General features: G+C 32.4%; 1 protein-coding gene across 1 annotated transcript in view; it reads left to right on the top strand.

Moving 5' to 3' along the window:
- Positions 1-4,851: 4,851 nt before the first annotated feature.
- The window catches only part of LOC130893032 (neural/ectodermal development factor IMP-L2), a 31,306-nt gene continuing 12,001 nt past the window's right edge, over positions 4,852-24,156 (top strand). Inside the window, exons 1-2 of the mRNA XM_057798797.1 lie at positions 4,852-4,919; positions 5,326-5,452. Of these exons, the coding sequence (XP_057654780.1) occupies positions 4,852-4,919; positions 5,326-5,452 (195 nt within the window). The remainder of the gene's footprint in view (positions 4,920-5,325; positions 5,453-24,156) is intronic.

Below are 24,156 nucleotides of genomic sequence, written 5' to 3'. Positions count from 1 at the left end.
ACTTGAAGAAAGCGTATGACACAGTACCTGTCTCAAAATTATGGGAGGTTCTGGAAAGAACGAGCATAAATACCACTCTAATAAAGGCTATAAAAGAACTATACAGAGACACAACAGCAAAAATAAAAATAGGTAACAAGGTGACAGACGGCTTCAAAACAACCAAAGGCTTGCGACAAGGGTGTTGTTTATCCCCAACTCTGTTCAACATATACATAGATGAAGCCCTAAGAGTTTGGAAGAAAAAATGTAAAGGAATGGGACTAACTATTGGGGAGAGCACCTTGTATACACTGCACTATGCTGATGACCAGGTAGTGGTAGCACAGGAAAAAGAAGATCTGGAGTACATGTCTAGAAAACTTATAGAAGAATACCAAAAATGGGGTCTACAGGTTAGCACGGAGAAGACACAATACATATGTATAGGATCAGAAGATTCACCTGGGGATTTAGATCTAGAGGGAAAAATAATTAAAAACTGTAAGGAATGCATATACCTAGGTGTAAAACTAACAACAACAGGACGAAACGAGGAAACAATTAGGGACAGAATAACCAAAGGAAGAAAAGTAATAAGAGCCCTGAACTCAGTGCTGTGGCAAAAGAATATTAGACCAGAAACAAAAAAGAGAATATACAACGCCATTTTACAACCAATAATTACATATAGCTCCGAGGTTTGGCAACTTACAGAAAAGCAAAAAAATAACTTAAATGCAGTGGAAATGGATTTCTGGAGGAGAGCAGCAAGAATATCTAGAACGGAACATATAAGAAACGAGGAAATAAGAAGACAATTGAAAGTAGAAAGAACTTTAGTAGAAGATATAGAAAAGAAACAGTTGATTTGGTACGGACACGTTAAGAGAATGGGAAGAGAACGACTACCAAGAATAATATTAGAATGGACCCCCACAGAAAAAAGAAAGAGGGGAAGACCACCTAGAACATGGCTACAAGGAATCACTAGAGCAATGTCCGAAAGGAACCTAGCAGTCGACGACTGGCAAGATAGACAGGCCTGGAGATTAGGAACCCAAAGGCGTATAACGCTATAAAAGGGGATATATATACTTATGGGAACCATTAGGATCTGTTAATCATATAGTTAAGTGATACAAAGTCCATTATTTTACCCACCATTAACGTATCGTCTCGTATTACCTAATTTTTGTTTCTTTTATTAATGACTTGGTCTACCAAATATTTCTAGTTATTCTATATATATTTCTATACGTTAAGATTTATTACTTGAGGCAAGTTGTACACTGACTACTCCTAATAGGAACCAACTTCATAGTTAAGTGATTCAAAGTGTTCCCTTAGACACTTTAGGTTTCAAATTACTAACTTTTATTTTATATTGATGTGATTCTAACGACCATAAATATCCATTTATTTAATTAGTTATAACTTTTTGTAGACAGTGGACAGCGTTTTTTTAGTTAGTGGTTGAACAGTAATAATTTTATTGTTAATTTTTGCGCAGCACTGTAGCCAATTTGGTTTAGAATGCATTCTAATAATCCATTCGATTATTTTGATCGCACAATATTCATAATTAGTAGTTTATTGAAACTAATAGTACACTTGGTAGAATTTTCTTCTATTCATTAAATAATTTAGAAAACAAGTAACTTCTAATGAACATCTCTCGTAGGGGTTGTGTTATTACCACCATCCAATTTTCGAATATTATGGTTAATAAATGAAGAGTAAGAATAAGAGTTGTTATACTAATATGTTTTTCTAAAAATAGACAATCAATTAATAGTGTGACGCCAACCAGTTTTGCACTCCTATTGGCTTTTTTCACGTTTTTCAAATGTGAGGAAACTTTACTTAAAAAAATTAAGTTTAGAAATCGAATGCTACAATTTTGAGCTCGTGTAGAGGTGATGAAAAATGTAAATCCTCGATTACCAAGTGATTTTCTCAAGTCTGGGAATAGAAAATAATCCGAGGTGTCTAAATCTGGCGAATAGGGTGTATGGGGTAGTAATTAAATCTTTAATTCATTAATTTTGGTCATTGCAATAACGGATGTGTGACCTGGTGTATTTCCTTGATGAAACAACTCTTCTTAGCCAAATTTGGCCGTTTTTGCTTGATTTCTTCGCTCAAACGTTACAATAGCAGTTAATAGTTTTTCCTTTTTCCAGGCAGTCAATGAAAATTATCCCATGATCATCCCAAAGAACCTGCGATTAGATGGGACGGTTTTGCCTTTTTTGGAGCCGGTTCTTCCCATCCAGTTCATTGTTTAGATTGTTCTTTTGCTTAGTTTGAGATGTAATGGAGCCACGTTTCATCCATGGTTATGAAATGGCGACTGAAACATTGCCAAACACTCGATAGAAACATCTCCACGACACTGTTTTTGTTACATCGTGACAAGCAACTACCGCCATCTCTAGGTCAGGGCAGGTACTTCTGGGACCATCTTGGTAAGTAGGAAAGATGAACTGTGTTTGTTAACTAGTCCTTGGCCATCTAACGAACTACTAAAGGAAGTAGAAAATTCAGATACGGATTTGAATGATTCTCAAATTCTTCCAGAAGGTATATACATAACCTCCCTGAATGTGATGGCGAAAATAAGGACTGGATAGAAGTTAAGGCCATGGATAATATGTTGTGCTCAAGTATAGGGCTAGACAATTTCCATTTTAGATATCTCCCAAAGAAACATGGAATTGAACTAAAAATTCCTGAACCTAAAAGGGTTTTTGTGTAATGTACCACTTCGAAAGAATTTTACTGGATCATTTGTCAATAGACACGAAGAAGATGCTTATAAACGATAAATTGGCTTGTTTCGCACGCCGCCATTTTCCGAGTGGCTTTAGATGACGTCCAGGTGATTTTTGGTGACGCCACAACCCGTTTGCCATTTTCCGCGTTGTGCAAACACAATGTCAGCTTTTTGTGCAGTCGTGGATGAGTCTAAAAGGGCTAAGAGGGACCAAGTTTTATTTTTTTAGGAGAAAAAATCATGGTATTACCCAAAGAACGACGTGAATTTGGATACGAGCGTTGAAGAGGAGTGAAATTTTACGATGTGTCCAGTATAGATCCAGAATTGGGTCAAGTATGTACGACTCTGGACCTAGCTTGGAAGCTATCATTGGCCCAAACTTGGTGGGACTCTAGGATGTCCCTCGCTTGGTTTACAAGCCTGGATCAGGTTTGGTTGCCTAGATAAACCCAAGACTGGTCCTCAACCCTGTGCCAGGCTGGTTTAAGACTGCAGAGAAGACTATTTTCAAGTATATGTTTTATATAATTGTATATTTTGTAGCTTAAAGGCACTTAAGGGCAGATTTGGGGTTCTATATATCTGTAATCTAAGCAAAATTTAGTCCATTATGACTATTATCCTTATTTTTTTTGTTATACCGCGATTAACGACTCCTTTAAGCTTAAAGCCATAACGTGGTAATAATTTCCAAAATAAAACGTACTTAACACTATATATCAGTCTTAGATTATTAATTTTTCTTTTTGAAATCACAACACAACAATTAGAACTTTATGGTAAAATGATATTTATTTGCCTCACGCACAAAATGGCCGAGACGTAAAAATCACGTGATTTGAAATAACCTATTTGTTTACTTAAAGTGTTACAGCTACTTTATAGGTTATGACATCGATAAAAGTCATGGAAAAAAGCTAAAAAATCGTTCTCTATAGGTTTTATATTGTACCTGAGTGTGGAAATTCTATTAGAAGAAAACCCGATAGAGTTCAAAGACTAGCTTTTACTCATTTAATCTTATCCGATGAAAAATCTTGATTAGATGCAATTAATTATAATCTAAAACCGGTTTAGGAACACAAAAATAGAAAGGATTTTGTTCCAAATACAAGGAACTGTCCTGTTTGGACTCCATTAAATCCAGGATGTCATTTGTCATTTGACGTCACGATGATAAGGCGCTTATTAAATTTGAATTTCGGTAGCTTATTTTGAGATTTTAATCATTTTATACAATGGAGAAGAAATTTAATGGGGAAATAATGATTTTATGATAATATTGGGATTATAAAAAAATTATCAAGTTAATTTAAATTACCTGCATATTCCTTATTGTACTTTTTATAGAATTGGAGACGAATCTTAACAAATGAAACCCTCTGTTCAATAATGGTATGAAAATTTCATAACCTAACAGGTTTATACCCGTCCAGTAATCAGGGCTGGATTAAGATTTATAAGGCCCGGGGCTAAAATAATGACGGGGCCCCCTTAAGGAATTCGAAAACCCGGAAAAATTCACAAAATAATATCAATACGTTAGATTTGTGGTATCAACACATCAAAAAATACAGAATGATTTCCAATTGATGGGGTCCTCTTGGACCTGGGGCCCGGGGCTATAGCCCCCCCAAGCCCCTAGCTTAATCCGGATCTGCCAGTAATAGAAAAAATATTTATTAAGCCTTAACACGTACCACTTTTCAATAACTCAATTATCCCTGTTTACATTAGGTAATTTTGTGTCATTGGTGCAGTGGATGAATGAGAAGAAATAAAAAATGCAGTAGATCAACACTATGTAAGAAAAATTGACAAGCAAGAAATGAGTTTCAACCGGGATCTTAAAATGTTAAGTTTATACCCCTTGCATATCCCAAAAATGTCCTTCTGCCCCCCCTTTACATTAAACTGGGTTTTGTAAGGGCTATGGATAAAGAGGGTGATGGATCCAAATACCTTAGAGAAGTCTTTCTCCAGTTGAGTGATGCCAAATTAAAGGAAGGTATTTTTATTTGGCCACAAATAAGAAAATTGTGGGACGATGACAATTTTGCAAAAAAGCTCACCGGGCAGGAACTTAGAACATGGAAGGCATTTGTTGTAGTGTAGTGAGGGGATTTTTGAGCAGCAATATGGATCGAAACTACCAACAGTTAGTTGAGGATCTTCTAGACGCCTACAAATCCCTCGGTGCTCTAATGTCATTGAAAATTCATTTCAATTTGACTTTTTTTCCGAAAATTTGGGAGCTTTCAGTGATGAGCAGGATGAAAAGTTCCACCAAGATATTAGAACAATGGAAATTCGACCATGATGGGGGATTACTGTTGGTTTTAAAAAAGAAAAAGTGCAATTCCTCATAAAAGTAGAGCTAATTGATATTTGAAGTGATTTTTTTTAAGTTTTTGTTTTTAATAGATGTGAGCCATGTATATACTATAAATATTGTCAATATATACGATTTAAAAAACGTGAAACTATTTTTTTAATAAATATTAAATATTTTGTATCACAATTCATTTTTGTGTTAGTACTAAAAATTTTTTTTTGTCGACCAGTGATTATTATCCTTCTGCGCATTGCTTATCCTTTAATAGAGGCTCAGAAGTCGCCTCTCAACCATATATAAATGATAAGTTGAAGTGTTTCTTATCACTTTCAGTGAAAAACTCTTCTGATACGATGGTGAGTAAAATTCCTTCTGTAGATATCTAGAAAAAGATTTTAATTCAAAAATTGTTTATGTTAATTAGTGCGGGGATACGAGTGCTCAGTTTTTATGAAATTGAAATTTGTTAAACTCAAAAATTATGTACAATAGAGTAATCGAAATACAGGGTGTCCCACGACTATCTGTATATGTGGCAAAATACTTATAGTAAAATCATGAAAATTTCTACGTTTGGGATTTTCGGATATGATCTTTTTAACTAAAATATTTTCAAAGATGGCCGACTTCCGGTAGAACCGGAAGTCGAATGTAACTTTGTTATTTAAAAAAAAAACCCTGTATATTAATACATTTCTGAAATCTACGTGAAATTTTAGTATACTTTTGTTTGAAAACTTTTTTCGAAAAATGCATACTTTTTGAGTTATTACTTTTTTTGTAAAAAATTTGACAGTTTTAGACCCTTATAAATTATTTTTTTACGAGTATACCCTTAAAGATATGAAAATTGTTTCTATTCGGTTGCTTTTAGCAAAGTCAGATATATTTGAATCTATGTTATAATTTTTTTCATTTTATACAGGGTATGTATAAAATGTGTTCAAAGTTTAACTGCGTAAATATCATATTTCTTCATTTTTTTACCTACTTAACCACCCTTTTTTTTCTATTTTAATGCATTTGGTTAGGTTTGGGAGTAAAAAATAAGGCAAATCATTCATATTATCCTATACCTAAACCTTACCGTTATTCAGATATTAAATTTTTTCTGAAAATGTTTAGAGATGCAGGTGCAGTCTAAATTTTATTTATTCGTCTCGCATCTCTAAACATTTACAGAAAACATTTAATATCTGGATAACGGTACGGCTTAGGTATAGGAAAGTATTGAAATAGAAAATGCCGGATGGTTCTATTTAAAAAAATAAAGAAATTTGATATTTATGAAGTTAAACTTTGAACACTTTGTATACACACCCTGTATAAAATGAAAAAATTTTCAACATAGATTCAAATACGTCTGACCTTACTAAAAAGCAACCGAACAGAAACCATTTTAATATCTTTAAGGGTATACTCGTAAAAAATAATTTATAAGGGTCTTCAATGGTCAAATTTTTTACAAAAAAGTAACTCAAAAAGTATGCATTATTCGAAAAAAGTTTTTAAACAAAAGTATACTAAAATTTTACGTAGTTTTCAAAAATGTATTAATATACAGGGTGTCTGATTTAAAATAACAAAGTCGATATTTTCTATAACAAAACTTCTTTAAACCAGCTCTAAACTGGATTCCCAGATGTTGGAGTTGAGTTTGAGTTTGTTGTGGAAACTCCTAACCTGGCAGCTATAGAACTGCGGGAAAAAATATAATGAGGAAGGAAACTGGAACACTGATCCAAATTGATAAAAAAGAATGAGTAGGTAGAATAGGTTTGAATAAAAAGGAGCTAAGAAATATGAATGTTCGAGATTTTAATGTCGGGCTGGATTATTGCAACTGGCTATTAAATATGATGCAAGATGATCCGGAAATACTATTACGTTCCATAGTAATGGTGAATCGTTATAATAATCACCGTTGAATGAAGGAGATCCAACATCAGAGTCGTTGGTATATAAATTTGTGGCGCGGGATTCTAGGCGGACAAATTATTGGGATTGACGACGTTTTAAACACCTAGGGGGTCATGAATTACGTAGTTACTTATCTAAGTTGTTGCTCTAATTTTTAGTGATATTAGCTTTTCATTTAGATTACGCCATCTAGCGGCAATAATAATATTATTATGAGAACAGTTTAAATTACTGCGGGGGGGCTAATGTAAGAGCTTTCTATCCAGAACTTGGGCGAATAAGTCTAATAAACATTTGAAGATAATATTTTCGTTGTTTATACATTTTTAAGATATCTTGGGACAGAAAAATGATATCGACATCGGTTTTGGCTATTTTAATGATAATTTAGTTTAGTTTTAAGAGTCCCACTTAAACTTTTATTCATTTTGTATTGCTGTATAAGAGCTCGTTCAAATAAAATCAATATAAATATCTTCTAATCAAAATTGGATTTATTTTTTCATAACAAGGTCCCGATCTCCCCCAACTCTTATTTAAAACATTGACTAAAACTTGAGAACAGTTTAAATTACTGCGGGTGGGCTAATGTAAGAGCTTTCTATCCAGAACTTGGGCGAATAAGTCTAATAAACATTTGAAGATAATATTTTCGTTGTTTATACATTTTTAAGATATCTTGGGACAGAAAAATGATATCGACATCGGTTTTGGCTATTTTAATGATAATTTAGTTTAGTTTTAAGAGTCCCACTTAAACTTTTATTCATTTTGTATTGCTGTATAAGAGCTCGTTCAAATAAAATCAATATAAATATCTTCTAATCAAAATTGGATTTATTTTTTCATAACAAGGTTCCCGATTTCCCCCATCTGTTATTTAAAACATTGACTAAAACTTGTGGAATGGATAATGTACAGAATTTGTGTTGATGAAATCGATTATCGTATATAAAGTGCTACTTAATTAGGTAAATTGTGAAAAAATTTGTTTTCTTAATTACATATTTTCAAATACGCCCTCTAGTGGTAAACCTAAAATTTTGAAAGTAATTTTCACTTGTTTCTCTGGATATTGGTGTTAGTGCCTAAATGTTGATTATAAACAAATTTTCCAATAACTTTTTTTAGTTCTTGTCACTTAGAAGATACTTTACAGAAAAATTTAAAAAAATTATCAAATTGAAATCGAAATTTTTTTATCTTTTACAAGATTCATTTCACTTCTCTGGAGACACATTATATAAAATGTATAAGCTCTAAATCACTTTAAGTAACTGGTTTTGACCCCTTTTTACATTTCGAGGGTATATAATTCTATATTTTAGGAAATGAACCATTTTCGGGATGCTGATCACAATCAAAACACGATCTAGTAAAATTCGGAACAGGAGGAAATGAAAGAAGGAGAAATGATCGTGGTTTTCGAAATCAATTTTTTTTATCAAAATTTATAAAGTAAGATTTATTATTAACTTGAGGAAATATGGGGAAATGATAGAAATTATAGGGGACACAAACTTTAAGTTTTTGTCTTCGTGTCCATCCACCTGGTAGTTTCTAATTTAGTTCTAGCGCGTCAGCCAACGAGTTAATGTATAAATAGCTGATTGTATACGAGGGCGGTTTGACGGTAAAGTGACTTTTCAATGAAAATATTTCATTTTCCAACATCACCCCTTCATTTGTCTCAAGGTGTTTTCCACCGAGCCATTTGTTCTAATCTAGGAACAGAAGGTAATCGAAGGGAACCTGATCAGTTGAATATGGCAGATGAAGCGATAAAACGTGATTAATTTCTCTGGAATAATAGCAGACGAATGGGCACAAGTGTTTTCCAAAAAAATGAGGTCATGACCTTACTTATGGCCAAAAAAAACAAATTTTTCTTTTTTTTTTGAACTTATTTTTCCTTTCCTACCAAGTTTCCTCCGCTGTGATATACGAGGGTGGCTATTTAAGTTTCAAATAAACAAATATTTATTATTGGATATGGCTTAATTGTTTTTCAAAATATCAATTAAGATCAATATATGAGCCAAATCCAACAAAAGTTTGCCTACGAAACGCTTTGAAGCGATGGTCGCCCATTTTTTCGAAATAACTGGGCACCTCGACAGTTCGAACAAAAACATTTTTAAACAGACTAAAACATCGAATTGATGGATCATTCTTGTTTAGATCCCAATGATTTCTCCTTAATATCATAGATCAAATATAAATTGCGAGGTCAACGTTTTACTAAACCTGAAGGATCATTTGGTGGGTTAAAATCACTGGTTGATCTTGAGTGTGATCCTCAAACATCCAGTGAGGATTTTCTCTGCTCCAATATCTACAGTTTTCTTTGTTAAACGTCGTTTGTTTTATACGGATTTTTCTCAATCTCTATAGAACTTTATTCCATCATTAAATTGAACATTTCTAACTGGATTTTCAATATTTTTTACATGTCCAGTTTCACGTACCTATTTTTCAATTTTGATCACTAAAGTACTGACATCTTTTAGTAATTTTAAATACCTAAATGACAGCAGCCTACTAGATTCATATCAATCAAATTCAAATCAATATTTTAGTGTCTTCAAAATGTAGGAATGATTGTACCACATTTGAAAAACTTTATATTGCTGAACAGAGGACTAAAATCCCTTTTCAATAAGGTACCACACGACCCCCTTTTGTTATTTATAATTTATGAGGGGGTACTGGATAATATTTTCATACTAAAAATTATCAATTTAAGAATAAAAATCGATTTGTTTGAGATTTTTTTGATATAGTACATAATAAGTAAAAAGATATTCTACGTGTGCGTCAAATTCTTTTAAACCGAACTGTATGAAAAGATTGTTCGTCTATGTGTTAAAGGACACGTCCATATTTTTTTTACCATTGACCAATAATCGAAACCACTTTCATTATAGAAATGAAGTGGAAGTAATTGTTCGTTCTTGGAAATGATTCTCTCGAAGATATGAGAATATTGTCCGTCAACTGAACGAAAATAAAACGCTTCACTACAAGATTTGCAATTTCTTAAAATATTTTAGTACGCTACAAAACAATAAACATTTGATTGATGAGGAGCCGAATTTTTTTCTCAAAATAAGGAAAATGTCGACCAGTAATTTGTTAAATATGCAACCCACAAAATATGCGAATCATTTAGTCAAAATATGCACAAAAATGTTGAAAATATGCAAAAGAATAGTCTCATAAATCAATAAATTGATTCAGTTTAAAATAAAAAGATATTTTAATTATTTTTATATAGGTACTTATAAGAACAGTTTCCGAAGTTCTAAGTCTAAAAATTTTGTGTCATGTCTGAATATAAAAATTTATAAATCCAAATCAATAGATTCAGTAAATTCCCCTTCTAAAATGTTAGTTACTTGGCTGAGGAATTGAAATCCATAATTTTTTTCGATCATATTTTTGAATTTTTGAAAAATGACCCCTCCCGGTTTTCCTGTGATATTTTGTAAAGCTGCCTCGGATTGTTTTATTAATTTTACACTACGACTTAATTTTGAGATGCTGCTCGTACCTGTTGACTTCGCAGGTGAACAGTCATTGTCTCGTTTTAAGCTTAAAATCTATCGAAACCTAGCAATTTTAAAGACGTTCATCGATTTTCTTGAAAATTTGGAAGTTCATCTTACCCTCCTCTTCAAACCTGACATGGTCGCAAAGTATGCTTTTTATTTTTAACGGGTGAAAACCACCCCTTACTCCAATAAATTGAAAATTAATGAATTAAAGCGCTAATGGGCTATAGTTATGTTCAAATATAATAAATGTTGATTGTTTTGTATCATGAGTTTAATATTTTGATATTTTACAGCTCACCTACCCTTAAAAACAACCCCTTATACAAAGATTATTTAAAAAATGTGATAAAAAACATGAAATTTTTTTATTTTGGATCGTAATAGAAGTTAATAATGTAACTACCAAAAACAACCCCTCAGAATGGAAAAAATTGTAAATTACTAAATGGAAGCAAAGGAAACTTAGACATTTGGTGATTTTCCAGCATTATCTCTAGAAAAATGTATTCGGTTTTTTAATAATAATTCTGCTTCCCTTTAAGCTTTTTGCATTCATCCATACATCATTTTGTAGGGAATTTCATAAGCTACACAACCATGAGAGTTGCAACCCTTCTAGGCCCTTTTCTTCAGAGAATTTTGATGTTAAAGGGTAAAAAAGACTCTCCCTTAGTATTGAAATCATTATTTTAAACGCTTATATCTCGTTTAATTTTCAAGCTAAGTGAGTTTCAAACAAGCACAATGTTCAGTAAAATAAAAACTAAATTTGAATTACAAAAATATTCTTTCGTTGATCCAATAGTTTTTGAGATATTTTGAAAAAATAAAATTTTTTTAAAAAATCGAAAAAAAAAGACGTTTTTCAAAATATACGTGTTCCAAACCATTCAAACTTTTGGAACGTGCTGTTAGGGCTTAAACAAAGATAATTTCACATGGGCTACGATTAATTTTAATTTTGCCGCACGTGGTGTTAAATTTACCGACATTTTTTTTTCGAATTCGAGTTACTTAACTTATTTTCATCATAACTCGCTTAATTTTCATGCTAGACGATTTTATAAAAACTCATTTTAAAGGTTTGAAAAAGTACTTAAAAAATGTTTATTACCATTTTTTTTGAAAAATCGATCGTTTTTCCGTTATTTGAGCTCAAACCTCTGCATAAATTTACGAAAAAGAAAAAATTGGCTTTCAGTGACTCATAAATTGCTGAATATTATGTAATTATGTATTTAAACTGACTAATTTCTTTGTTTTTCTATAAACTCCAATTTTGATAAGAATAATTTTTTCCAGAAAATGCGCAATTTTCGAGTTTTTCTTGAAAAAATGTTGGAATTCATGTTATTTTTAAACTACAATCGCGTATAACTCAGAAATTATTGATTTAAATAAAAAACTTCATTTCACATGTTCTTCATAAAATTCAATTCTCTATCGATTCCCTGTTTTTTTGAAATTTTAATTCCACCCCCGAGTAAGGGTGGGATTCACCACTGGGGTAGAAGCATACATTGGTACAATCAGGTTTGTTATTTGCATCATTTTTGAGCTTCTGTCATAGAATAATTTTTTATTTTTCCCGTAGCTTTCTGTCATTTGTTTAAAATAAGGAAAATCAGTGGACGTATTTCCTTCCTTGTCTTTCCTATTCATCATATTATATACCTATTTCCATTTTAATTGTTTTAGTTTCTCATAGAATAATTTTTTATTTTTCCCGTAGCTTTATGTCATTTGTCATTTGTTTAAAATAAGGAAAATAAGTGGACGTATTTCCTTCCTTCTCTTTCCTATTGATCATATTATATACCTATTTCCATTTTAATTGTTTTAGTTTCTCATAGAATAATTTTTTATTTTTTCCGTAGCTTTATGTCATTTGTTTAAAATAAGGAAAATCAGTGGACATATTTCCTTCCTTGTCTTTCCTATTCATCATATTATATACCTATTTCCATTTTAATTGTTTTAGTTTCTCATAGAATAATTTTTTATTTTTCCCGTAGCTTTATGTCATTTGTCATTTGTTTAAAATAAGGAAAATAAGTGGATTTTCATGAATTAATAGTATAACCCTTATTTATCTTTAATAATAAAAGCTCAAGTCTCCAAAATAGAACAAAAAACAACGATGATGCATTGGCGTACGTCTTCATTTAATTAAACAAACTAATTATAACGTCAAATGTATATCAACAAACAGAATATGTATTAATTCAATTCAAGAAATTTTTTGGCTTCCCAATGATCTATACTTCATCAATTTGACCTTCATTAGGTTGTTATACCCAACAAACTTACGGAATTAATGAAAGCCTAATATTCTCGTTGTATGCATCGAGGCAGTTAAAACTGGAATGAACTATCCCGCGTTTCCTTTCAAAATTGGTGTGAAGTAGTACTTTGATTAATTTAAGTAAGATTTTCTGAAACAATTATTTCGAAACCGCAACTGGCCGGATTTCGAATACACGAGGGGCATTCAGAAAGTAAATTTATTACATTAAGCATTGAATGAAGATTATCTTGTTAAACGATTGTAGTTTTTGCAAAGCAATTATAAATGAAACTGACGTGATTAATATATTTATGAATAACATTGTGTAAAGGCCAATTCATAAATTTGACTTTCCGTTTGTCGTTTCCGTTGACGTTGGTTGTCAAGACAATTCATAGTTGGCGACTTTTAAAATAAACGAATTTTATTATTTCCCTGCGGTCGTTCGTAGAAACTTTCGTAGCAATAGAAAAGTCGATCATATCCATTTGCATTTGTCACGTGATTTTGTCTAATACCAATAAAAAAACTCTTCGTTATTTATCGTAATATCGTCCGTAAATACCGGATTACAAACAAAAACATAAAATATCACGAAAAGAAAAAGCAGTACACACGTCTAAAACAACAACGAAATTTTTAGGTTAACGACTGTTAAGTCAAGTTTATAACTAGGGTCAATAGACATCAAACGTCAAACGTCACCCTCGAACAGCAACGACAAACGGGAAGTCAAGTTTATGAATCTTAAAGTCTTAAAGCGTTCAAACAACAGTTTCCTTCAAACGAATTATAAATCTCCATTTGCCGGTTTGGTCGAATAATAATCCGCATTGGATGGAAAAAAGGCATACATAATATCCGCAGTACCGAGTAGGCAACTAGGAATGGACGTCGGCCATATTTCAAGCACGGAATATTTTTAATGGATGATTACGTATGTCTATTTAGTGTGTTTGACGGAATAAATAATTGTATATGACTATTTAAAGGCCAGGGGCGGCTCATACCCAATGGTTAACAATCCGTAGCTTTTACAGGGACAAACTGTACAATCTAAAGCAAAAATGAATTTTTCAATCGATTTTTTTAAAAAAACTATTGATTATTGATTAACATATGGTTTAGGAGATATGGAGACCGTTCGCCATAAAGAGACATTCTGAAGAAAATGATCATAAATTGTAATTATTTATTGGAAATACGAGGTTTCTTCAAATAGTTTAAAGACATTTTTAAGTTTTCTCATTCATTTTGCATTGATTATTTCTACAGATCAAACCTTTGCTTTTTATACCACCTTCTCTTATTATGACTTCTTGAACTAAGTTGAAGAGGGTTGTGGATAATGGATCTCCCTGTCTCAGACCTTTCCATATCTTGAAATTCGTTCTCCAAAATTTCTTTGCTCTCATGTTCACCAGTCTTCTCTATTGAGTTTTCTATCGTCTCATACATTTTGACCAGCGCCCTATGAATGTTTCAACTCCAGAAGCAGTGACCAAAATCAACCAAATTGTGCGCGCAGATCATCGAATGAGCATCCGGATAATTGCCGAGGCTGTAAACGCTAATAAAGAAAAATTTTATACGAGGAATTACTTGAATCCTTGAAAGGTTAGAAAAAGATCTGCTTTGAAAGGGACCCAATTTGAGTCCACGGAAGCGTTAAAGCAAAAAACGACAGAGCTCCTAAAGACCTTCTCCAAAGAAAACTTCCAGCACTGCTTCGATCAATAGAAAAAACGTATGGAAAGCCGTGTGACATTTTATGAAAATACAAGGTAATCATATATTTTATTGTGAATTAGCTTTGTCGTTTCTTAACTCCTCCGGCAGAAAAGAAAACTATGGGGTTTCTCCAGAGTTTGAAATAATAGGAAAACTCTTGAAATCTCTAGTATCTTGTTTTTTCTCATCTTCTTTTGTTTATTTCTATTTACTATAAGGATTACTAAAATCATGGTTAAAAATACTATTTTTGTAAAATGAACTGGAGGAAAACTTTTATCATCTTCTAATTCTAATTCTTATAGGTTCAATCGATGAAGTATTGAGCCCAAGATGTAATCTTCGTTTTGCTTTCCTTCTTCGAAGTGGTTGATCGGTTCTGAACTATCTGGTTATTTCCGATATTCCCTCGAACAATATAGGTAGCTAAAAGTTCGATATACACTCGAATTAAATCGGTCAAAAGTTAGATATTTTCGGTTAATCGTTAATACGAAAAATTAACGTGCTATACATTGAATCCCGAAAATCCCACTGACTGCGCCAATGATGTTATGTCACTCCGAAAAATACTTTTTACAAAAAACGAAAAATCTCAATGGACACGTTTATTCACTAAATTACAAACAAACAATCTTAGTTTTTTAGTTTTTTTTATATAACGTAATTCTTTTTATACACATACATAACAGTCTCGTTATTTAATAACCAGACCTCGTATTGTCAATGTCCCTGCTTTAAAACCTCTTTGGTTTTCTTTTACATTCTCTTTGTATTTGTCTAATCTAATAATAATAGGAGTTCTGCCGTTTATTTTAAGTGTTTTCGCCAGAACTATGTTACATCCAACAGTGCTAAATCGGGTAGTTATTGAGATCGGTACGATAAATATCTTGTTCCAAAATTCAGGTCGCCTCCATATTTTAAAATTTTTGTTGGAAAATTGTTGTTTATTACACTCTTCATATGTTTTCGGCATTTTACTAATTTCTCTTTTATTTGTACCGTTATAGTCCGGTCAAATTAGACCAAAAACTAAGAGTGAAGCTACATAAAGTCCCATGAAATCAGTAAAATTGTTTAAAATACAGTTAAAAATAAAATTTGAATGCTCCCCATCATTTCCGTGAATGGAAAAAAATTTTATTCAAGGTCAAAGGTCAAAAAATGAGTTTTTTGCAATTTTCAGCGAAACGGTCAGTTTTATCATAAAAGTACTTCAGGCAAAAATTGTAGATCATAAAATTATCTACAAAAAATGTATTAATCCTTTTTTTCCTACGAGCCATCGTTTCTGAGATATAGCGATTCAAAAAGTTGTAAAAATTACAATGGTTCAGATTTACTGTCGTATTTAATGGCTATAATGATTGCACGAGAAATACCAAGGCATCGTCGAATTTTAGCAACATCTTTAATTTATATTTTATTTGAAGAAATTATGACAGTAAATCTGAAACATTATAACTTTTACAACTTTTTGAATCGCTATATCTCAGAAACGATGGCTCGTAGGGAAAAAGTATTAGTACGTTTTTTGTAGATAATTTTATGATCTACAGTTTTTGTCTGAAGTACTTTTATGATAAAACTGACCGTTTCGCAGAAAATTACAAAAACCTAATTTTTTTGACCTTTGACCTTGAATAAATTTTTTTCCATTCACGGAAACAATGGGGAACATTTAAATTCTCTGTTCAATTGTATTTTAAAGAATTTTACTGATTTTCAGCTTGATGGGAATTTATGTAACTTCGAATGTCTAAATTGACCGTACTATTATGGCTTGATCTTCCTTCCATTTCCGTTATCGCTTAGTTCTTCTTTACCGATATTTATTTATTCTCCTTAATACTGTGCTTTCATCTCTTTTTATTTCTTGATCATTTTCCATAAAAGTTAAAATTTAGTCGGTGCTCCCCTCATTGTGCCCGGCTCTGTACAATACGATTTCGAATTGAAAAAATCTGTATACTTATTTCGTATCAAATTAAACATAATTTGATTTATTACTTCTCTGTAATGGTATCGGTTGTAAGAGAAAAGATTCCGAGAATTTCGATTTTATATCCACCGGTTATAAATTAGCATTTCATAGAAATTATTTGGGTATTATGTAATTTTGAAATATGAGAACCCGATGTATAATAATTTTACCACATGTTTTTGTGGATTCCCCTTTCATCAATGATGTAATATTCGAAGATACGATCAAGTCACAATCTTAAATTGAAGCTTATCAATTAGTTCGACTCGGTTCCTGTTTTTTTTTTGGATATTGGGAAATTATCCAAATAATTGTCATTTTATTAAAGCTGACTTTTTGCTTTTACTTTTAATAAAATCGGAATATGGTGGCATTCGACACATACCTGGTATTTCTAACCTGAAATTTCTTCTTTTTTATAAAGTTGTGGTAGTTTTGAACAATGGGGTTATTAGACACAATTTTTTTTAAAAAAACTCAGCGAAAACGAAATATTTTCGATCATATACAAATAAAAACTAAACTATGCAGCAAATACTAGGAATTAGGTTATGTATTAGAACCAATAATCTTTTATCTTCTTTTTTTAAAACACTTGAGTCATATAGGCAACTAGCCATCAAGTAAAGAAAAAAAAAAGAATCATAAAGCCGATTCTAATAAAGTTAATGTTTTCTTTTATTAAAAAACGGCAGTAAATTTATTAAAAGTACTTTATTAATGGCGCCTTGTGCGCGTGCGTAGCTGTCAGATAAGTCTTGTGTTTGTAGTAGGAAATTTCTGTTCCTTTATAAACAGACCCTTTAAAAAATACTCTATTTTCAATGGAATTAATTGTAGTCTATGTTTATAAAGCAAAGAGTGTTAAAATAATAAAATGATCGTAATCCATAGACGTATTACTTCTTTTAATAGATAGTTGAATGTTTTTTCAAGTTATACCTACCTGTATGTATACATCGCTCAATAAATCGTGTGATTGACACATAGATGGCGCTGCCATTGTCTAATCCATATGACTTTTACGAAGTACCAGCTTCCAAAAGACTATGTGTCAAATTTCAGGACATTTCGACTAGTCAGAAAAAAGTGACAGCCATTTAAGTGGAGCTACGTTTGTTATTTTCAAAATAATTTCTTGTGTTACCTTATCACTGTTTCTTGATGAAAAAAAACTACCTTACAAGATCTGCAATGGCCTGAAAAGTGTTATCCGGACTCTAATCCATCAAAAAGAACCAACTGTTTTTGATTTTAAATTTAAAAAACTGAGATTACTGAAAAGTGGCAAAATTCTTTGGAATTCCTCAGTAGAATGATATAAAGCAAACTTTCATACCGATAGAGGTTATTAGGTTAAGTTAGGTTATGTTTATTTGACAATTAAAATCCCCAAGTACATAATTTTCAGTCACGAGTTGTCTAATCTTCATGACAACCACGATCGCGATATTGAAATCCCGAGTTGGCGCTTCGATTTAGTATCTTCAATAGAAGCTACAACGAAAGCAAACACAACAATCAATGGAGTCTTTGCAAAATTAATTATTGGTTTTTTTATTGTTTCATATTTGATGAATACTTCGTTTTATAAATTGAGAGAGTTTGATGACTTTTTACTTTTCAAATAATGTCAATATTGTTTGGAAAACTTAGTTTTTTTACCCCTACTTTGTCGTGGGAAACGCTTCTTATGAACTCGCTCCGGTATATGAGTTTTGCGGTCAGAATTCTTTGATACTTTTTACAGTCCTTAAAATAAAAATAGATCAAGTAGACAACAATCTCCAAAAAAAAATCAAGTCGTTTTTTTCAGTTCGGAGCAGGTAAAATCACCAAATTGTAATTTAACAAAGACTATTTACAAGAAAAAATAGGCCATAAATTTTTATTTCACCCTTGAATGATCAATTTTAGTCACTTCCTGTAATATGTAGACCGGGCTTTACTTATATAATACATTTCACTGTTCTTGGAATAATACGTCATCGTCAACACCTGAAATAATTTATCTTATCAGTGGCAAAAGCTCCACAGTTTATTTTATTGAAAATATTATTTGATTTACAAACGCGCGTGTTAACAGACATAAAACGTGGCGCCGATTGTACCTACGAACTGATCAAAGTTTTAGATTTTCCCAGTATTCTTTTGGAATAACGCATTTGTCTATTTATTTTAATTACAATTGAAGAATTATATAACAAAATGGCAACTATTTCTCTATCCACCGAGGTTCCAGCTCGGTTCTGCGCATTGTTAAGCATGCGCAGTATAGATAGAGCGTCTCGAACGAGAGACGCTTTTTCCCATACCAACTGTCAACTGTCAACAATAGAAGTATTGCGCATATATGTGTATGAAACACATTTGTTTATAAATCTCATCTTATATAACATTCACGTCAATATCCAATTCAATTGACTATAGTTTCAGATGTTTGGAATTTTTCTTCATTTATTGTTATTTTTTTTGTCATTATACATGCAATATAGAATTGAATTTTTGAGGTTAGGTGTCATTTATGTGGTTACATGCTATTCATTATTTTAGATCTTACACTTTGGTTTTAATTCTTAGTCTGTTCTTCTTTAAAAATGTCTCGGAAGTAACTGAAACTCCTCTTTAGGTACGAGTCCGTTCAGAAAGACGAGCGATAGAAACTCCAGAACAATCGCAGGCGACGATAAAGCAGAAATGCAGACCACGCGTCGTCGAAATTTCTTGCGTAAAGATTAATCGGTATTTAATGGTACTAGGTTTCAATATTATCCTTCAATTTAATATCGTAATCATCCTTTCATTGTTATTTGCTTAATGAATAAAAAATGTCACTATTGCGATGCTTTCAAATGGAAAGATGAAACTGTTGGAATGTACTGTTGCCAGGGCCGGATTAAGATTTATGAGGCTAAAATAACGACGGGGTCCCCTTAAGGAATTCGGAGAATTAAAAAAATAATATCAATGCGTTAGATTTGTGGTATCAACCCTCAAGAACCACCCCTTTGATAAAAAATAAAAAATTTTTGATGACTGTTGATGTTTAAAACTTTTTCATATCCAATAATTCACATAAAAAATTTCAAAATCTTATTTTTTTTGTAACTCCATCAATTTTGATGCTATTACATCCTACAGAAAACTATTTTGAAGGTAATTTTCAAGGCTACAAGCCTATGTATGTTAGAAGGGCTTGAGATCCTCCACATTTTATTAATAAAGGGTATTCCTAGCACTATAGTGACAGATTAATTTGGTTATAACTCCGTCAAATTTTATGCTACAAAAAAAATAAAAAAAGCAAAATAATCGTCATAAAAAATGCTTTACCTTGATTGTTTATTTGTTTTTGTATCTCTTATAGTTATAGAGAAAAAATGAGCAAAAAATTTTTTTTTAATAATCAAAAACAAAAAGTATTATTTAATGCTCATTTTTTTCAAAATTATGCCTTTCTTATTAGCCAAACTTTCAGATGTCGTAAATTACATCCAAATGAAGTATTTGGTGCAAGGAATAAGTTCAATTTTGATTTTCAATGAAATGGCATTAGTTTTGGTGCAATTTTTTTAGCTTCAGCTCCAGTCGGAACGACATTTATAAGTGGTCATTTGAAAGATATTTTCAAGCTCTTTAAGAAGTATTCGATGACTTTTTGTTGAATTATGTACCATTTTCCCGTTATTTAAGGTTAAATGCTCAATTACGTAAAACAAAAGCTATTCAAGTATCTATAACTTGCTTTAGGTAGAACATTAAGATCTTAAAATATAGCTTAATTTCTTTGTTTTTTTATAAGCTTCAATTTTGTTCATTACACTTTTTTTGATAAAATGCATCATTACAGAATTATACCGTAAAAAACTATTGACATATGCGTCTTCGTACTTTTCAATTGCGAATAACTCAAAAACTATTGATCTGGCGAAAAAACTTTATATGACATTTTTTACTTTAAATTTGCTGATGTTTCGATTTCTGGGGTTATTTTGGGTGAAAAATTTTCCACCTCCGAAAAGAGGTGTCTACCCCCTTGGGGGGTAAATTGTTGCTGCATTAAAGAATTCGTAGGGGAAATGCTTGAATACCTGGCCTATAAGACCTTTTCTGGGATAATCGGGGCGCTCCATATATAAAACTCACTCTGTACAAAAGGGTTTAAGAAATCTCAATTAATATTCAAAAACGTTGTGTCACAATTTTCACATAATGAAATATTCATATAAAGAAATCATACGATATTGTATATAATTAATTCGAAGAAATCAAGTTTTATAATATTCGAATTTCACATTAAAGGATTTAACGATTCAAACGAAACATTGCATCTAATAAATCTCAAACAGTTAATGGAAAATCCTCTGGAAACGACCCTGAAATAAAGGTCAAAATCGAAATGAATCACAATGAGAATTATGAATGTAAATCTAAGGAGCTTTCGGAATGATGTGATTGGTTGAAATAGGAGGTATGTCTGAAAGATTAGTATAAATACGTGGTTTAGTCAATGGGATCTCACCTAAGATAAAAACTGTTTGTGAGTGCGTAGCTAAGTATTTTACACGGGTAGTGGTACGGAATTTTAATACTATAGTATTTATTAACTGATGCAATACTGTTTTATTTAGTGTAATCGCATTAGAATTTTTTTATTTATTAAACGTAAGTATTTATTAATTTCTTATAAAAATTTTTGTAATTAATTTTTTTCTCGACCTGACGTCTCGATTATATGATTTTTTTTTCAAATTTTTATTTACACGTCATTGACACTTAAAGTGTTGACCAGCATTTATTATAAAAAGTTATCGTTGGTTGAATACGTCAACACGATTTTAGCGAAAACTTTAAGTCGTCATTGATTGCGTCAGAAAATTAAACGTGTTTCAATATCAATTAATTTTTGTTTCATACACTGATAAAATATCTTTGTAAACACAGGGTATATTATATAAAGGGTGTCTCTTATAAGTAATTTCAGTTTTTATTTTATGTGAAAATTCCTACGCCTCAATTTAATCACGTAGTTTCTTGTAACAACTAGTATATAATATTATGAAGAGTAGATACAATCATTTACTTCCTTTTGATGATATTTGTTTATTTATTGACGACGCAGTACGTTTTACATAATAAATAGTATGAAGTGTGATAAATATAAAATTCGTGTATTGTTAAGACATTATTGGAAACAAAAGTTTAAAGCAGCCGTAGCAGCGATAGTTCACGATCTTGCGTGATATATTGAGGTTAGAAATAGTAGAAAAACCGGAAACGAACGGAGATTACAGCGTTGGTTTAATCGTTGAAATACTGGAGATTTGACGCTTGAAAATCGATCACGATCTTGCGTGAGATATTGAGGTTAGAAATAGTAGAAAAACTGGAAACGAACGGAGGTTACAGCGTTGGTTTAATCGTTGTAATACTGGAGATTTGACGCTTGAAAATCGTTCACGATCTTGCGTGAGATATTGAGGTTAGAAACAGTAGAAAAACCGGAAACGAGCGGGTGCTACAGCGTTGGTTTAATCGTTGAAATACTAGAGATTTGACGCTTGAAAATCGATCACGATCTTGCGTGAGATATTGAGGTTAGAAATAGTAGAAAAACTGGAAACGAACGGAGGTTACAGCGTTGGTTTAATCGTTGTAATACTGGAGATTTGACGCTTGAAAATCGTTCACGATCTTGCGTGAGATATTGAGGTTAGAAACAGTAGAAAAACCAGAAACGAGCGGAGGTTACAGCGTTGGTTTAATCGTTGAAATACTGGAGATTTGACGCTTGAAAATCGTTCACGATCTTGCGTGAGATATTGAGGTTAGAAATAGTAGAAAAACTGGAAACGAACGGAGGTTACAGCGTTGGTTTAATCGTTGTAATACTGGAGATTTGACGCTTGAAAATCGATCACGATCTTGCGTGAGATATTGAGGTTAGAAATAGTAGAAAAACCAGAAACGAGCGGAGGTTACAGCGTTGGTTTAATCGTTGAAATACTAGAGATTTGACGCTTGAAGATCGTTCACGATCTTGCGTGAGATATTGAGGTTAGAAATAGTAGAAAAACCGAAAACGAGCGGAGGTTACAGCGTTGGTTTAATCGTTGATATACTGGAGATTTGACGCTTGAAAATCGATCACGATTTTGCGTGAGATATTGAGGTTAGAAATAGTAGAAAAACTGGAAACGAACGGAGGTTACAGCGTTGGTTTAATCGTTGTAATACTGGAGATTTGACGCTTGAAAATCGATCACGATTTTGCGTGAGATATTGAGGTTAGAAATAGTAGAAAAACTGGAAACGAACGAAGGTTACAGCGTTGGTTTAATCGTTGTAATACTGGAGATTTGACGCTTGAAAATCGATCACGATCTTGCGTGAGATATTGAGGTTAGAAATAGTAGAAAAACTGGAAACGAACGGAGGTTACAGTGTTGGTTTAATCGTTGTAATACGGGAGATTTGACGCTTGAAAATCGATCACGATCTTGCGTGAGATATTGAGGTTAGAAATAGTAGAAAAACTGGAAACGAACGGAGGTTACAGCGTTGGTTTAATCGTTGTAATACTGGAGATTTGACGCTTGAAAATCGATCACGATCTTGCGTGAGATATTGAGGTTAGAAATAGTAGACAAACTGGAAACGAACGGAGGTTACAGCGTTGGTTTAATCGTTGTAATACTGGAGATTTGACGCTTGAAAATCGTTCACGATCTTGCGTAAGATATTGAGGTTAGAAATAGTAGAAAAACCGGAAACGAGCGGAGGTTACAGCGTTGGTTTAATCGTTGAAATACTGGAGATTTGACGCTTGAAAATCATTCACGATCTTGGGTGAGATATTGAGGTTAGAAATAGTAGAAAAACCGGAAACGAGCGGAGGTTACAGCGTTGGTTTAATCGTTGTAATACTGGAGATTTGACGCTTGAAAATCGTTTACGATCTTGCGTGAGATATTGAGGTTAGAAATAGTAAAAAACCGGAAACGAGCGGGTGCTACAGCGTTGGTTTAATCGTTGAAATACTGGAGATTTGACGCTTGAAAATCGTTCACGATCTTGCGTGAGATATTGAGGTTAGAAATAGTAGAAAAACTGGAAACGAACGGAGGTTACAGCGTTGGTTTAATCGTTGTAATACTGGAGATTTGACGCTTGAAAATCGATCACGATCTTGCGTGAGATATTGAGGTTAGAAATAGTAGAAAAACCGGAAACGAGCGAAGGCTACAGCGTTGGTTTAATCGTTGTAATACTGGAGATTTGACGCTTGAAAATCGTTCACGATCTTGCGTGAGATATTGAGGTTAGAAACAGTAGAAAAACCGGAAACGAGCGGACGCTACAGCGTTGGTTTAATCGTTGAAATACTGGAGATTTGACGCTTGAAAATCGTTCACGATCTTGCGTGAGATATTGAGGTTAGAAATAGTAGAAAAACCGGAAACGAGCGGACGCTACAGCGTTGGTTTAATCGTTGTAATACTGGAGATTTGACGCTTGAAAATCGTTCACGATCTTGGGTGAGATATTGAGGTTAGAAATAGTAGAAAAACCGGAAAC

Source organism: Diorhabda carinulata, chromosome 4 (genome assembly GCF_026250575.1).
Source record: "Diorhabda carinulata isolate Delta chromosome 4, icDioCari1.1, whole genome shotgun sequence".
Classification (NCBI taxonomy): Eukaryota; Metazoa; Arthropoda; class Insecta; order Coleoptera; family Chrysomelidae; genus Diorhabda; species Diorhabda carinulata.
This window is presented reverse-complemented; position numbering and strand designations above follow the sequence as displayed.